Source organism: Anolis carolinensis, chromosome 5 (genome assembly GCF_035594765.1).
Source record: "Anolis carolinensis isolate JA03-04 chromosome 5, rAnoCar3.1.pri, whole genome shotgun sequence".
In the NCBI taxonomy this organism is placed as follows: Eukaryota; Metazoa; Chordata; class Lepidosauria; order Squamata; family Dactyloidae; genus Anolis; species Anolis carolinensis.
Window position 1 is genome coordinate 111,162,053 of NC_085845.1, and position 17,761 is coordinate 111,179,813.

At 38.0% G+C, this 17,761-nt stretch overlaps 1 protein-coding gene across 5 annotated transcripts in view; it reads right to left on the reverse strand.

The window, feature by feature from the left end:
- The window catches only part of ppargc1a (PPARG coactivator 1 alpha), a 752,174-nt gene that overhangs the window by 16,993 nt on the left and 717,420 nt on the right, over positions 1-17,761 (reverse strand). For all 5 annotated transcript variants that reach the window (XM_062982166.1, XM_008111282.3, XM_003221345.4 and 2 more), the window contains 3 exons: positions 1,774-2,692; positions 1,048-1,152; positions 776-896 (listed from right to left, as the gene is read on the reverse strand). In XM_062982166.1, coding sequence (XP_062838236.1) covers positions 776-896; positions 1,048-1,152; positions 1,774-2,692 — 1,145 coding nt within the window. The remainder of the gene's footprint in view (positions 1-775; positions 897-1,047; positions 1,153-1,773; positions 2,693-17,761) is intronic.

Consider the following 17,761-nt stretch of genomic DNA (forward strand, 5'->3'; position numbering starts at 1 on the left):
CTATTGGACAATTCTAAACTGCTCCCCATCTTTCCCTGGTCACGGGAGGGTGGAGGATAGTTGAATATTGCCTAATAATGGTACACACAAAGATGTGACATCTTCAAGATTCCTTGGAGGTCTCAGAGGATGACACTATCATAGATCAGATGAGAACCACTGTTTTAGAGGATATACATCAATTGTCTCTTTCCATTCCTTTTCTCTATAGAGATGGTGCTTGCCTTTTTGATGCCATGTAAGCCTTTTGATGATGATAATTTACCCAATTTTATTGTAAAATTAATATAATTAGGAAATAAAGGTAGGCCTTGAACCAAACATGGATACATCAGGTTTTCAGGTTAAAGTACATTTTTGTTCACAGCACAGAATATTCTTTTTTTAATGGTAGATTTATATATTGCTATACTTTCAAATGCTATCTAAATTTAAGCTACTTTGCTGCTTACTATCCATGACAAAGCCCTTTTCTAATACATCTTTTAGGAGCTACGTGCATGTAGAAAGTGATGATTTACAGTAGCTTTAAAATATTACATTTTAAAGGCAAAGTGAGCATTGAAATGAAAGCACATTGGAGTATTACAGATCACAATTATTGAGAAATGCATGTGCAGAGATTAGTGTATGCATTTTGTTTGTTCTGTTTGAATGGGGAAAGGCGATAGAAAAAGAGGCCTTACATTTTTAAAAAATACACATATATGTATATATAATCTGCAAAAGAAAAACAAATCTCTTCCAAAATGAAAGTTATCTGCATAGTGCTTACAATTGCTTTCTGCCTCTGTCGCTCTCTTTGTTTGGCCCTTTCAGATTCCCGTTTTTCATATTCTTTGCGGTATTCTTCCCTCTTCAGCCTTTCATGCTGATATTCCTCATAGCTGTCATATCTAGGAGACATAACTTAATCATTACAATGAGACGCTGGAATTTCCCAGAGGTACAAATGAATAATAAGAACTGGATGTTTGTTAGTTGGTTTGTTGGTATATTCAACAAACAAAAATGCAAGATACAAACAAATAGGACATTCTTTCCTACCTGGGTCTATGGCTATATGGTGATCTGGATCGTGATCTTGAATACAAGGGAGAACTTCTATATGCCTGCGGTCTACAATGACTGGACTCATAATAGTAACAAGATCTGTTAGAAGACATAAAGAAAGATAACATTTTATTTGGTTAGAAGGAATGAACCATTCACATTATGATCCTATAATCTTTTTGTGGCCCAAATCTATAGTTCCGTTGGATGATTTCTAATAATAACTTGTGCTGTCTATAGCAATCTAATAACAACATATGAAATGCCAAGGAGCTATAGAGCTTGGTACCCTGCTACTAGCACTGGAAAATGAGAAGGGCTTCAGGTTCAACACTAGTCATGACTCATTTGTCCTAGTATGGCAATACATTGAAAATGTATTTGGCTTATTATAACTGCTAGCATTTCATATACTCAGATGTCCATTCTTTAAAATATCTGTTAACTACTTGGTCATCACCACATGCTGTAGTATAATGAATTCCATCATCATAATTCAGGGGAAAGGTAACTCTGTCTTTCTGAATGATTTATCTTCCCTCCCAGCTACTCAGACAGGAGCAGATTACTGAAAGGTCAACATCGAGTCATATAAGCTATAACTAGATTAGTACTGGAGAAGGTGCTGATACAGGTTAGGCTTGGGAACTTCCTATAGTCTCACTTCACATTCCATCAAACTGATTGTTCTTGTTCACCATCCCACTTCCCCAACATTACCTTGAGGAGAATCTACTGCATGGTGACCTTGATCTTGATCGGGAATATGGAGAATGGGAACAAGACCTGTGCTGAGGGAAGGACCGTGATCGAGAGCGTATCCTTTGGAATCTTTGAGAAAGAAGGGATTTAGGTGGAGACACTGAATCTCCGCATGGAGAATTAAAGGATGAGCAAGATGGTGACAGGTCAAACAGTGAGTAGGCCTGTGTTCCATCCCACGAGCAACATAGTTTGTCATTTTCATCTTCGCTATCATCAAAAAGACCATCCATTGTTAGTCCAGAATTTATAAACATAGGTAGTTTGGAGAATTGTTCATCACTAAAATTACTGTTGTCCCTCAGTTCACTGATCTTGGTGGTCTCTTCCTCAAAAACAGCTTGGCTAAGGTGACCAAAGTGCTTGTTGAGTTCAGCCCGGATTTCTTGGTCTTGGAGCAGTTTGCGGTTGTTGAATTGCAAATCCTGCTTGCTTGCCTGTGAAGTCTCTCTCTTGTCATATTGATTGTATTGTTCAAAAGAAGAACAAATATGACACCACTGCTCAGGCAACCCGCCATTTAAATCTACTTGTCTGGAATCCTGAGGTTCCTGGGATCGGTTGATGCGTATTCCTGTTTTTGAATTAGCAGATTGACAGTAGTCATGGTCACCAAACAGCCGCAAACCAGGCCGCTTTGTCTTCCTCTCCTCGTGACTAACAGACAGCACGGTCGTCTTACTAAGCTGTGCATACAGCTCTGACTGCTCTGGACCCTTCCGACCTAAATTATGTCCTTGAGAGCTGGAAGACTCATTGCAGCGGGGTTTTTTGGAAGGTGGCATAACAGTCTTGCATGACGACTTTGGCTTTGGTGAAGTCCTAAAAGGGTTGTCTTGGTTCGCTTTGTGAGGAGGGGTTGTAGGCGGTGTTAGGCCTAAGAACAGAGTAAAGAAAAACCAGCCAAGTCTTAGTATATGAATTTTTCTCCAATGCTTCCAAAATATTCCCAAGTACATATGTGCCTGTCTACGTCTGTGATTCATGTTCCTCTCAAGTTATTACATCACTTAGATGCCTCATACCAACTATATTATTTTATAAATAAAATAAGCTTAAACCAACGTCAATATCTATCTATCTAGAATATACTGTAAATTGTAATTTTTCATTCTATATGTAAACACTGACAGTCTTTTACACCATATCAAAGTCTACACCAACAAAAAAGATGGTGTGGACTACAAGAATTCTTCTGTAACAGATGAACGAAGAAACCACAAAGCTCAAGAATTCTTTTACAATGTAATAGTAATGATTTTGGCCTGAAGAATTCACCCACTTAGTAAATCCTTGATGACATATGTAGAAAATATTTTTGGAAACACAACTAATATGTTTTCCTAGGACATGGTTTTAAAGACAAAAGTAAGTAAAGAACGATAATGAAATGCAAACGGCAACTAAGCAGTCTAAACTCCACCAGAACACCAACGAATATCACAAGGGAGACCCTGAAATTTACCCTCCATTTAGCAAATAGGAGCTTAAGTAAATAAAGAGGAGACAAATGTCAGATCAATAACTACCAGGTTTCTCCACACAGCATGATGTTAATTTACTATGCTAGATCTCTTTGTAGAGATGAAAGATCACACACAGCCACACTGAAATCCCTTAAACGGAAGAAGTCAAAGCTTTCATCCTGCTGCTAGTAGTTTTATGTGGTAGATGTCTGCAATGCTTCTGAGTTCCTTTCAGGTTTTATAAAAGGTGATATTAATGGAAACCCTGCCTTTTTTTTTTTTTTTACAGACTGTAGGGAATAAAATTTTCCTAGTTTGAGTTGGGTTGAGCAATGAAGCAGGATTTCTGGTTTGTTTATTTGTGTTTAAAGGCGATTCAGAAATTTCCATTGGTGGAAAAATTTCCCTTTGGAAGATCTGGAATATCCTGGGGTGAGGGTGGGAATCAGGAATTGTATTTCCAGCTTCACAACACAGAACTGACTTAACTGTATTTAACTCCTTATTTCAGTTGCAAAATAGCCAAGTTGACCATTCCAGATTTAGGAAGGCATACTCAAGGATATGTCAACTTAAAAAAAGAAGGAAGAAAAAGAGCAAACACTACTTGTTAAATTAGTTGTGCATAGTAATGACTAGTTACACACACCCAGCTGCTGTCTGGCATAAAAATTTCACTTTACTGTATAGAACACAGCATTTTTCTGTGCAGAAAATGCATTTTCTAGCACATGTTTTTTTCTGTACACACCATCCGTGTGCACATTTTGCACATAATAAGTCCCAATATAATAGTTTTTAAAAAAATCAATTTAATTATATATACGTAGATAGAAGACGTTTTCAAAGACTTTCTCACAGGGGAAATGAAATTGCTAAACTTATTAATTGCTTCATTTGACAACAAAATTAGTGAAAAATTGCATCACTATTTCTGATGAGAAAGCAGAAGATACTAGATGCTGTTTTGTATTCCAGAGTAGCAATGGAGAAAAGATTCAAAAGGTTACGCACAGATAGTATACTTCTTGTGGCCCAAAGTATACTGGCATCTACTAGTAGCCTGAAAGCTAGGCTAGTGTAGTGATTTCAGCATTGGACCCCCAACTCTGAAGACCAGGAATTGAATCCCTGTTTGGCCATGGAAAACAGTAGGTGACCTTGGGCAAGTCACACTCTCTCAGCCACAGAGAAAAGCAAAGGCAACCCCCCTGAATAAATCTTGCCATGAAAACCTCATGATAAGTTCACCTTAGGGCTGACGTATGTTGGAAATGACTTAAAAGCACACAATGACAAAAGTAGCTTCCAATGGCACTTGTCTGCCAAGTGTGGAGGAATACAAGATCCTATTTCCTCTACTTGAAGCCCAAACAGATTTAAGGAAGAAAATTGTTATCAGTTGACTTCAGCTACAAGTATGTCAAACCTTCTATACAGACAAAAATAAACGTTGCTTTTGCAAACAGAAAAGTTATGTATAATAAATGTGTGTAAGAGACAGAAACATTCCAAGTAAAATACACACTAAGGACTAAAAACACGTAAATTTACTATATACAAAGTATAATGAGTTCTGAAATGTAATATGAGCAGGCACAATATTGGACTATATAAACTCAAGAGCTTGGACCAACTACTTTTTGGAGTACTACTAAAAATTTCTTATGGAGTAGTAGTCTAAAAGATGTGTTCTAAACTCTAAACCAGAGATATTAGCTTGCTGCTTCCGTCATGAAGACTACGTGGACCATTTATTGTTACACACCCATATTTTTTCATTGTTATACTGTACATCTGTAGCTCTTTTTAAAGACAAGCTAAATCAAATTAAGAAAGGGATTATTGAAGACAAGAATTATGCTAACTCCTTGCTGCTAACTGTTCAACTATTGCATCTGAAGAAGTAGCAATTACACATATTTGTGCTATACTAAAAATTAGTCCTCAAAATTATATTATACATAATAATTGTGTTCTAAAAATGACATGGCTACTAAAACAGATTTAATTTTTTTTGAAACGCATTACCCTTCTATTCATCCTGTCAATTGTACAAATTGTAAAATAAAAACAACATAAGCCAGTGAAAAGGTTCTAGTCACTGAAAGACACCTTCAGAGAGTTTTGTCCTGTTGTGTAGCTGATACATGCAAGCCACGCCACAACAGTAATTCTCAGCTAGTTGAAGCCACTTGTAGAATCAGTATGCCAACCCCTGAAGTAAAGACTACACTGCAAAAATTATTTAACTCCTTTTAAAAAAGAACTCAAGTCATGAATGCTATCAGAATTTTATTCAAACAGGTCCACTGATAAACAACCAAGAGGTATCAGTGCATTTGCGAGGACATCAGGGTTAGAGAAGTGCATCAAATCATTGCGGATGAGGGAGTTAAGTCAGCAAAACATAACCGGATAAAGACTGAGTACACCCAGAGGCCATTAAATGTTTGTGGTTATAACTGAAAAACTGAAAAGAAGAGGGAAAACAGAATGTAATAATCTGGGAGATAACATGCATGCCTGGTGCACTGTGCAAGTACACACCACATTGCAACATTCTCTTGCACATTTTATATATATATACCACCACCACACTTATGTTTAATATTTCAAAACAAAGTTTGAAATAGAAAAAGGTGAAATGTGGTCATGGTAACTAAGGGAAAATGTTCAAAATTTTGACAAAGAAGTACAGGAGAGTAAACAGAAGCAGTTGAAGTGGAAATCATTCCAAAAAGTCAAGTTGCAATGCCCCAGGAAATGTTTTGCAAAAGAAGTTCATTTTTGAAGAAGAATTAAAAGAAAGGATTTATTTGGTGAAGTGAGAGCATATATAGGTTTTACTTTCATCCAAAGTAAAGACTCAAAGCAAATTTGAAAAGTCTTATTCAGATGAAGAACTGGGGGGGGGGGGGGTGGAATAAAAGGCGAGTTTAAATTGTCTACCTTTCTGGTGTACTTTCCAAATATACAAGATGATGAAAAATCTATTCACAAATATTCTTGTGGGTTACATGTTTCAATACATTTTGAAAGCTTGTGTTTTTAAACATTTTTTTTACAGTTTAAGGGCATTTTATTTGTGTAAAAAATAAAATTTTGTACAAAATATGTTTTCACAAAAATGTGTTGAATTGCACAAATACATTTTTATGCAAACAATTGTCTTGCAAAGGGGTTCAAAATGTGCCAGTCATTGAAACCTGCACAACAACCCTTACAACCTTACCAAGTAGGGATAAAACATTTGATTTTTTTCATCCCTATATCTGAGCACTAAGTGAAGATTTACAATCTTGGTTTGAATAAAAGTACAGAAAAATAGGGAAAGAAAGATATGGATAGGAACTGAGAGACAGAAAGTTGAAGTATAAATGCTCAAGACTTTAAACATGATGCATGGCAGCTTAGTACAAAGAATTAATGACAACTCACCGACGTCATATGCCTTTTAAGCGGAAGCAAAGCTAGAAATGCATAAATTAGCAATTAAGAAAACTAGACACAGACATGGCACAATCTACCACCTCATTTAGTTCCAGGTACAGTCAGATCTTGACATATACAAAAAGTTTAAATAGACACTTGAAAATTGTGAAGTATGTAAAAATGGTGACAAAGTTGCATCACAAACATCGATATGAAGAATAGAAACATGCATAGCAAAGAAGGGTTAACTATGGTTTTCTATTAGGTGTGTACTTGCAGGGACAAATTCAAGTTTGTTACAATATAAATGTGTGGAAATCCTCTTAAGTTGGGATTTTACATTATGCATTTACTTACAAAGAAAGTTCTCACTTGGTTCTTTTGCCCTGTTCCCTTATTGTCTATGATCAGACTGAGCCCACTTCCCCTGAATCTAAACTTGGAGAAAATTAGTCTATATTTATTCACAGCGAGTATCGACTCTGCTTTGCCTTTACTCTAATCACAGTAATCTGAGTTCCATCTCGTGCCATGATCCTAAATCAATAGTGCTAAAACATTCTGCGCCCTTTTGGATTATTTCACGCCGGCTGATTTTCCCTCGGCAAATGTGTACATTTTCCTGTTGACAGTGCAAGGTATATTCCATGCTCTCTCTTGAACTTAGCAGGTTTTGACAGATTTATGTAAGGACAGATGGCCATTACAGGCTGAAGGCTGACAAGAGGCAGTTCAGAGCATTGTTAACACACTTGCACAAACTCTCAGCAGTGCGGCACTGTGCAGAATGTAATTCAGACTATAGCTTTTTTATTGCTGCCTATTTTCCTTTGTCAAAAGCGCCTGCTGTGCACAGCAACAAATGGCTGCCATTAGCTGGAATGTAATGGGTGTCAGACAAATCACGTAACACAAACAATCAAGAGTATGTAGGTCATATTTCAACAGAACACAACCTTAGCAATATTTATGATTACTGCATTGAAATGTGCTCTATAATAAACAAGTACCTCTACATCACTCACACTTATATGCTTCTCTATAGCAAACCCTGTAGAGTTGGTTCATACTTTCCTTCAAAACTCAGCCTTCTTAATTTTGATTTTGTTTTGAAGGCACACACCACTATTCTGGAGATTAAAAAAGCATTTGCCATCAAATTCTGCATGAAAGGAAATTCTATGGTTCCTATCTATCCATTCACTGGAGGCATTGGGAGGTAATTAAGTAATAAATTGATAAGCTTAGCCAAACTTCTCAGAAAAAGGTCTATGTATTCTTTAGTTGTTATTATGTTTTCCCCAAAACAAACATGACAGCCTTCCATACCACACCATGACAAAGGATTTCCTTGAAGCTGCTTTTACCAAGTCTAATTGCAGTCTGCAGGGTTGCCACAATTTGGGGTGGGGAAGGCTTAGCTTTTTCCTCTTCAAGTCATTTCCAAAATTCAAGCCATTTCTGCCAGCCAAAAAATCAGGCTTGAAAAAAGCCACCCATTGTCTCAGATGATCATACAGGAATGGCCTCAAACTACCTAGGTATAAGGATTATCTACACTCAAGAGCTGCCAGTTCCACAGCCTTGACCTAAATTGTAGAGCACGACTCTTCCTTAAGGAAGTGATAGAAGACAGCACGCAGAAGTTATCTGATCCAATTTGTTGCATCTGTAGTAGCATTTTAAAAATACAAGTCATCTTAACCTTGATGAGAAAGGTTATTTTGACATATCATAAAAAACACAGTCCATTGCCATGTCTATGATTTAAGAAGTGTTAAACTGCCATTATTTTGTTTTTGCATTTCATAATGTTTTTATCAAAAATCATTAGACAAAAAAAGGTTATTATTTGCAAAAAATGTGATTTTTTTTGCATGAAAAACAATACTGAATTTTGCAAGAAAGTCCCAAAATGCAAAAGCTGAATTATGCAAAACTTCTCACAATATTGTCCATAAGACAATAATTTGGAATTCTTAACTCTTACGTGTAAAAATGAAATAAGGAAAAATGTTAACCCCAGTCTTCAGTCTAAACAGCTAGAAGATGGCTATTCAACCGGTCCCTCCCTGATGGTATTAGGCAGTATTAGACCAGATAGATAAATAGTCTGACATAAAGTTGTCTCCTACACTAGAATTGAAAAAGATGCACAATCAATGCTACTCATCTCAGAAATCCTTGGACTTCTTTTGCTGTTGTAGAATAAATCTGTATGGGGTATGTGTGGATTGCATTCAACTATGATGGCTAAGTTCTCGGGGACAGCCAAAGTAGCATTTTCATATCAGCAGATGTACATGAAGAACCCTAAGCTCTATATAAATGCCAAGTTCTATTATCATAAACAGAAATAGCTTTTTAATTTATTGAACAAATTTCTTTTAAAGCAAATAAATAGGAATTTAAACATATAGTGTATTGACTCAAAAGTAGGTCCTCCAAATTCATAGCAAGTGAAATATATATCACTCTTTACAATATTATAGTTCCCTGACAGCTTTGTAGGAAGGTTCAAAATACGCCTCTTTCCAGCCCACTGGTGCCTGTACAAAGATTCTGTATCTGTTTGCCTAATCTAGCCTAGGCCTATACCACTCTTGACCTATCAAGGTTAAGGGAATCCAGTATTCATTAGCATGAGCTCCCACCTGCTCAATACACCCTCTTCCCCATTTCTTGGACATCTATTTGGAATTGCAAAGCACATAGCAAAACACAATATGGGTTTGCAGGCCATATCTATTTGTGTTGAGTCATGAATTGTGCAGACCTGCCCCATCACTGTGGAACATCAGCTCCCATCTAGAATTAATGCCAATATATTAATTCTAGGAGTCATGTCCCATATAATGCATGATTATACTGATGGCTATTTTGGTGTCAGACTTTAACATGACAGATGGTTCTTCGGTGTTAATGTATAAACATCTAATAATGCATCTCATTTGTGGATATGTATTGGTGAGCTGGAAAGAGGCGTCTTTTGAACCTTCCTGAAGGCATACTGCAAGTATCAGTGTTATTAAAAATAGATTCTTTTACATCTTATGAGTTTGGAAATGGGATTATCAAGGGAAACATTATTTAAAGCCACTTAAGGCATTGAACACGAGATAATGGCCTGATTCAGTAAAAGAATCAGCAGGGCTTCTGTACGACACAAAACGGCAGAAGCTGGGAATGGATAATAAAATTAAATAGCCATCATATAATAAAGGACTACATGTCTGTTGAACCGTCAGTTTAATCTTGTTGTCAGTACAACAGAGGATAAATATAGACCTCAGGAAATATCTAATAATTTACTTGACGGCATTCCCTCTGGTCAAACTTTCCACCACCCGTCCTTGCTCATATCATTTTATCAGAACACAGGTTCATAGACAGATATGGGGTGAAAGCAATTCAATTTGAAATGAAACTTGGTGTTGTGGGCTAGAGCGATGGTTGCATACAACTCTGATGTATCGAACAATTAATAACTGTAATTTCATGACACTCAAAATAATAATAATAATACATCACACAGTCCTAGACACTTGGGAAGTGTTCGACTTGTGATTTTGTGAAACGAAATCCAGCATATCTATCTTGTTTGCTGTGTCATACAACGTCGTTGTGTCAATAATAATAATAATAATAATAATAATAATAATAATAATGATACTTTATTTTTCTATCCTGCCACCATCTCCCTGGAGGGACTCAGGTCAGCTAACATGGGGCTAAGCCCAACACAGAAACAGAGTATAACAAATTAAAACACGTAACATTAGGTAAAAACAATAATACAACGATCAAATAAAATAATCAGTTAAAACATCACATATAATAAAACATAGAATAACTAAGCAAGTTAAGGCAATAATACAAACATCACTGCAATGGATAAAAAGGGGTCGAGCATAAGAAAATACATTATTCCAAGGGGCATTGATAAAGTGCATAGACAAGTGTCAGAGAGACGGCTGGGGTAATGTGGGGTAGGATAAATAGGGAGGAAATAAAGTGCTGGAAAATATACATCAGTGATAGAGGTCTATCACGGTAGATGGTTATTCAAACACACGCTGGCAGAGCCATGTCTTCAGCTGTTTGATAAAGACAGACAGGGTTGGGGCAAGTCTGATCTCCCTAGGGAGGGAATTCCAGAGCCGAGGGGCCACTACAGAAAAGGCCCTCTCCCTCGTTCCAACAAGCCAAGCCTGCGCTAGTGACAGGAACGAGAGGAGGGCCTCCCCTGTAGATTGAAGAGGTCGTGCGGGCTCATAGGAGGAAAGGCGGTCACGAAGATAGACAGGTCCCAAACCGTGAAGGGCTTTGTAGGTGATTACCTGCACACGTGGATGCAAAGAATCCCAGAAATGTTTTGTGCACACCCATAAACCCCTTGATTCTGGACAGTTATCTTAAATCAGTGACCTCCCTGATAATTTTATTGAACCTTGGCAAAACAAAAAACAAAAAAAAAAACAGTAAAAACAACAACAAATGAATAAAAACATTTATTGGTATATGTCCGCAAAATGAGGAAATCTATTTGGAATGTCAGTATTCAAATGTGTCATATTCAAATGTGTCACCTATTTTTCCTTTCTTTAAGGATATAACACATTTTATAAATGAATTAAATGAACGAACTTGTAATTTTTCCACCTGATCTGGTTGATGTAGGACCACAGGTTGAATATGAACCAACAATGCAAGACGGCAAATTCTATTTTAGCCTATATTAACAGATGGAAATAATAGTTCTATGATATTCTGTGAATGTTCATCTTGATGAAGGGAAGACTGAAGGATTACACAATTGCACTCTTTACCAAACCAATGTAGTTTAAAGCCATTGTTCCGCGTTCTAATCTCCAGGGCAGCAGAAAACAAACTTGTTCCCTCCTCCCTATGACTTCCCCTCACATATTTGTACATGGCTATCATGTTTCCTCTCAGCCTTCTCTTCTGCAGGCTAAACAAGCCCTGATAGGGCTTGTTCTCCAGACCCTTGATCATTTTAGTTGCCCTCCTCTGGACACTTTCCAGCTTGTCAACCCTTCAGTTGCGGTGCCCAGAATTGGACACAGTATTCCAGGTGTGGTCAGACCAAGGAAGAATAGAGGGGTAGCATGACTTCCCTGGATCTAGACACTATACTCCTATTTATGCAGGCCAAATCCCATTGGCTTTTTTTATCGCTGCATCACATTGTAGGCTCATGTTTAACTTGTTATCCACGAGGACTCCAAGATCTTTTTCACACGTACTGCTGCCAAGCCAGGCATCCCCCATTCTGTATCTTTGCATTTCATTTTTTCTGCCCAAGTGGAGTATCTTGCATTTGTCCCTGTTGAACTTCATTTTGTTAGTTTCAGCCCATCTCTCTAATCTGTCAAGATTGTTTTGAATTCTGCTCCTGTCTTCTACCCTTTTTAGGAGCCAACCCAGGTTTTTATCAAAGTGTGCTTATTGTTTATTGGTATATGTGATTTTATTTGTTTATGATTTGTTTTTATTGCTGAGTTTTATATTGCTTGTTGCCTGGGGTTGGCCCCATGTAAGCCGCCCCAAGTCCCCTCGGGGAGATGGGGCAGGCTATAAAAATAAAATTATTATTATTATTATTATTATTATTATTATTATTATTATTATTAAGAATAGCTATCCCTCCCAATTTGGTGTCGCCTGCGAACTTGATGATCATGCCTTCTAACCCTTCATCCAAGTCATTAAAAAAAGATGTTGAACAGAACCAGGCCCAGGACAGAACCCTGCGGCACTCCACTCGTGACTTCTTTCCAAGATGAAGATGCATTGGTGAGCACACTTTGGGTTTGTTCGATTAACTAATTACAGATCCACCTAACCATAGTATTGCCTAGCCCACGTTTGACTACCTTGTTTGCCAGAAGGTCATGGGGGACCTTGTCAAAGGCCTTATTGAAATCCAGATACGCCACAACCACGGTGTTCCCCACATCCACCCAACTTGTAACGCTATCAAAAAAAGAGATCAGATTAGTCTTGCATGATTTGATTTTGATAAATCTGTGTTGACTATTAGCAATGACCGCATTTGTTTCTAAGTGTTTGCAGACCACTTCCTTAATTATCTTTTCCAGAATCTTGCCTGGTATCGATGTGAGGCTAACCGGACGGTAATTGTTTGGGTCGTCCTTTTTTCCCTTCTTGAAGATATACTGCATGACAAAGGTTAGTGGTGTTGACTTTTGGCATTAGCGAAAGGGAGGAGAGTTGTACCTCTTGTAGCAGTGAAACTGTCATCGAGGTTTAGGTCAGTGGGGTGTGGTCATGGGCATGCCACATTTGGCTGCCAGAATTTTAAAGTCTTGGTTGGATTTAAGTATCGTCGATCCCAGAGTGGAATAGTCCCAAGGTATCGAATGGGAGGTCCTCTAAGACCTGCCTGGATGATGATGATGAGATGCCCAATAATTGGAGCCACAAATGATGCCGTATGGTGATGGCATGAGCAATCATTATTTCCACTTTGTCTTCAGTGTGCTTCGCCATCTGGGTTTGATGGTGAGCTAAGGATGTAGCTTCTTGTTTCAGGGTATTCAACACTGCTTTACCTTCCTCTGAAAGTTTAGTGTGGAAAAGCAGCTATTGTTATGATCCCATGCAGGCTCCATAATTTGCTATTCTGGTGAGTAATGTTGCCCCAGAATAGTGTTTTCTTCCTATGGCATCGAACGCTTGTCCTCTCTGTTGGCTGGTGTGGAGTTTTGTTTGTCAAATGACTGGGGGGCTTTGATGACTACAGAGCTTAGTGTTGGATGGTGGGCCAACCACTCTTGAGCTTGATCATCAATCCTATATCAGGATTCTATTTTTTAAAGAGATGGGCAAGATCGATGAAGGGTTCTTCCAAATGGCTGGATGACTTCCAGGAGGTACAGGAGTAGAGTCACCGATGGGGCTTCACCTTGAACCCTTTTGAAAGCAGGAAAGAATGGGGTGGTTGTGCCAGGGGGAGGGATGGTGAAGAGCAGTGGGAGGACTGCTCAGAGAAAATCGCTGCATCCATCCTCGAAGATTCTGAGGAGGAGGGCTGTTGGAGTCTCTTCTTTTTGGAAGCCTTCAAAAGACTTTCCAGGGGTAGGCGGAAGTGACACCAGCCAGGGCGTCTTTTATGCCCTGGGAGGAGTGGGTGGGGTTACCACCATAAATTGAAGCTAGAGCTTGAAGCTTTCTGTTAGGACCTGTGCAGATACAGTTAGACCCATCTGCGTGTATTCACAGAGACCACAAAGAAACTATAATTACATTTAGAGCCCTTGTTGCATCATGATACTAAACATTTCTAACCTCTTTAAAGTACAGTACTTTGATTTTTTTCCTTTAGTCAATAACATTAGACTAATTGTCCCAGTGCTTTTGACAACAACTCTAAAATCTCATCTCACAAACACCTGAAGATCCCCACATACTCAAAAATTTGCTAGAGTGCCTGTCACCTTAAAATGGATGTCACTGACTGTCAAGATTACAGGAAGCACCAAATAAGAACAACTAGAGACAGATGACATCTTTGATTAGGGTGGGACTGGGGGACCAAGAGATTTCAGTTTTGCCAAGAGAACAGTAATTGATACTCAGAATTATAAAATAATGATAGATAACTGTTTTTGCAAATATCTTAAAGTACCATAATCTTTTATCTCTCTTTTGGATATGCAGAATGCATTTTACAATTCAACTTTATCAATACCCGACCAGAATATATGATTGAGAAGATTTTTATCAGCTGACTATGCAGGAATGTGATAGACACCATATGTGTTAGAAAGGAGAGAGCAATGCAAAGAAAGAGAGAGTGAGAGAAAAAAACAGAGCAAGATCAAGGAAGTTGCTATTTATGTTGTAATAGGTTTGTACTTCGATAGCGCAAGCAAGTTCACTAATGGCCTTTTCAGTTCAGTAGTGAGATCAAGGCAACTGCTATTTAAACTGTTATAAATAGCACCAGGACATCACAAGTGGTAGCATTCGAGCAGAAAATGCAGTACTTCTGTCCAGCCTCTAGCCTGGTATTGCATGGCTTCATCTTTGAACTCTGTTATTAATCAAAAATAATGCTGGACGTTTGGTGTTGAACTAAATTGGAATCTATCTGCCACACTTATTTTCCTTCCCTCCTAAAAGCACACTGAAAGTATGATACAATAGAAATGAAATTTGTTTTTGTGATGTTGCCACTTTACACTGCAGGGGTGAGGTAACAGAGCATCAAGTCACCTACCACCCTGATATAGGTGGTAGGTGACTTGCAAAAATGAAATGCTATGCTCTTAACACATAGAAAACTACATCATAAGGTTTATTTTAGTTTTCTCCATAATTTCCAAAATGAAGCAAAAATGGAGCAAAATGCATTTTAATGCTAGAAAACCCCACCTCTCCAACATATGCATTTCATGGTCCTGTTCCTATGCCATGAAATTGGAGGGGGCTGTTTAATCCTCTTCTGAAGTCAGCTGACATATTTCATGGAGAAATGCGTATACACGACACAATATAACATGCATATCTGCTTTATGAAGAAACCAAAATGTTGGTTGGGAAACAGAGCGAGGTTTTCTGGGGCTATTTTCCTTCGCAACTTCAAAATTTCCTACAATGAAAACGAAAGAAATCAAATTCAGCACCCGCCTCTACAAATGTGGTTGAAGGTTTTCTCTCTCTCTTTTTTTCAAAATCTTTTGGCTCAGCCTTAATTCTTCCTTCTCTTGAAAACCTTTCAAGCATTCAGACCTCTCGTCAAAAGTATACTGAAGTGGTAAAATTCAGACAAAGCTATTAAAGAGAAGCGAGGGGGAAGTTATATTGGATACGTGGAATAACGGCAAAACCATATATTACATTCATCACTGGAAGGTCCCAGAAGATAACATCTCTGATGGTTATAACTCCAAATAGGTCCATTACATTTAAAAATATTCACTACATGGATAAATTACAGAAAGCAATTATTTCAAAGTTTGTTTTCGTTTTACAAATTGGGCAAGAATTATTTATAGGAGAGACTACAGCATATGCTTCAGTCTTTAGTCAGTTTAGTTCTCTGCATGTAGACATGAAACAACTCTAAGAAGCCCCAATGCAGCTGTTGTTCACTGTATGTCTTTCAAATGTGCTGCTTCCCACCCTTTTAATTGTTTCCCTATACAACATGATTTCTCACTATCGGATGACTCACTAACCGAATGTGTGAACCAACCAATGAAAAGATGAAAGTTCTCCTTTTGGTCTTTGATCCATGCTGGTTTATTAAGGCTCGGAAGCCATCTGCTAATCCTGCAGTTATAGCAAAATGCTGGGTGAATCTGATCTGACTGTTATATGCAACCCTTGGCATAATCTTAACTCTCAAAAAGGCACTGCTGTTTGCTGAAAAATAGAAGACATATCCTAATTTAAAACCTAGTTTCTCAACACTTGTTTATAAAAACCATTATTCAATATTTTCAAAAGAACAAAGAAGACAACTGCTGGTTTCCAGCATATTAAAAAGGAATACTTTCTTCAATGCTGACCAGACAAAGAAGAATGATATGAAAAGAGATTATGCAGACCAGAAATGTCTATGTCAATCAAAATTTGATCATAGAATCATAAAGTTGGAAGAGACCACATGGGCCATCTAGTCCAACTCCCTGCCATGTAGAAAATGCACAATCAAAACACCCCCAATAGATGGCCATCCAGTCTCTGTTTAAAAGCCTCCAAGGAACGAGCTTCTACCAAATATGGTTCAAATAGGGGTCTCAAGAAATTTTGCAGGTACTAAACTATGGTTACTGCATATTTCATATTCTACATATTTCATCCTTAATAAAAAGGTGTCTTTCACACACTGAGGCATTCTGTCCAAAAATCACTGACTGTAACAATTGCCTCCTGTCAGAAGTGAAATTAGGACTACTTCCCACCCCATCTATCTGCCCACCATTCACACAAGAAGTCTCTTTTCCAATTAGAAGGCAAAACATGAACAAAGAGAAAGGAAGACGTATTAATATAAAAATAAAATACAAAACCAAACTCATGCAGAGAAACGCTTGTATTATTTCTAAATATATATATCTTTTTTCAGAGGCAAGTATTTTTAAAGCATGTGGAAAAATGCCTTTCTCTACTCCCTACAAACATCTTCGGCAGCGGTTCACATTGTAAATGAGAGGGAAGTGGCTTTTAACTGACCTGGCCCCACCTACCATTTAAAGCAGTTTCAAGCTAGTTTCAAACTGCAGCAGATTGGCAACCAAAGTGTGTGAAAGAATGCCATTAATGCGCATTAATGCTCTGTGGTTTGTGAAATCACCATCCAGGCTTCAAATTGTTTCCAGGATTTCCTGTTTACTCATCTGCACAGGAAAAACACTTTCTTCACTACTGGTTTGAGTCATCAGAATAAATGTGCCCATATTTAAATACTATTTTTAAAAGGTTTCAAATCTTTGATTAAGATCTAAAATTACAAGGAAAGCAAGTGATCAAAGAATATACATCTGATAGCTCCCCTGCGTCTATAGCATAATAGTGTGTAATTTTTATACAAAATAGTTTTTTATATTGTCATATTTTTAGTAGGCTTTGTATACTAAGAAAATTGTTTTGATCAACTGACTCAACTACATCATACTATGGCTTTAACATTTTCTGCATGACAGAACTGTGATCTCTATAGAATCAGAGCTAATCCTACAACTCCCATGGATTTGTGCAACTATCATACAACCTCAACAGATGGGCAAAATTTGGTGGCAAACGCCAATTCCTCTTCAAGCAGAACTGGTGAATGCCGCCGTGGTTGCAACATGGGAGACTTCCCGTGTTGCATAGAGATCAACGGGGGGAAGTCAGACAGTGTATGCTTCCCTCCATGGGATGAGGTAAGGGGAAAGCCAGGCGATGCAGGGTGTGGGCGACAGGTTCCCCACACCCCCCACGAGATTTGCCATGATCCATGGTGATTCCCACAGTAAATGTGATGAGGTCCTTAATGAAGGAAGACATAA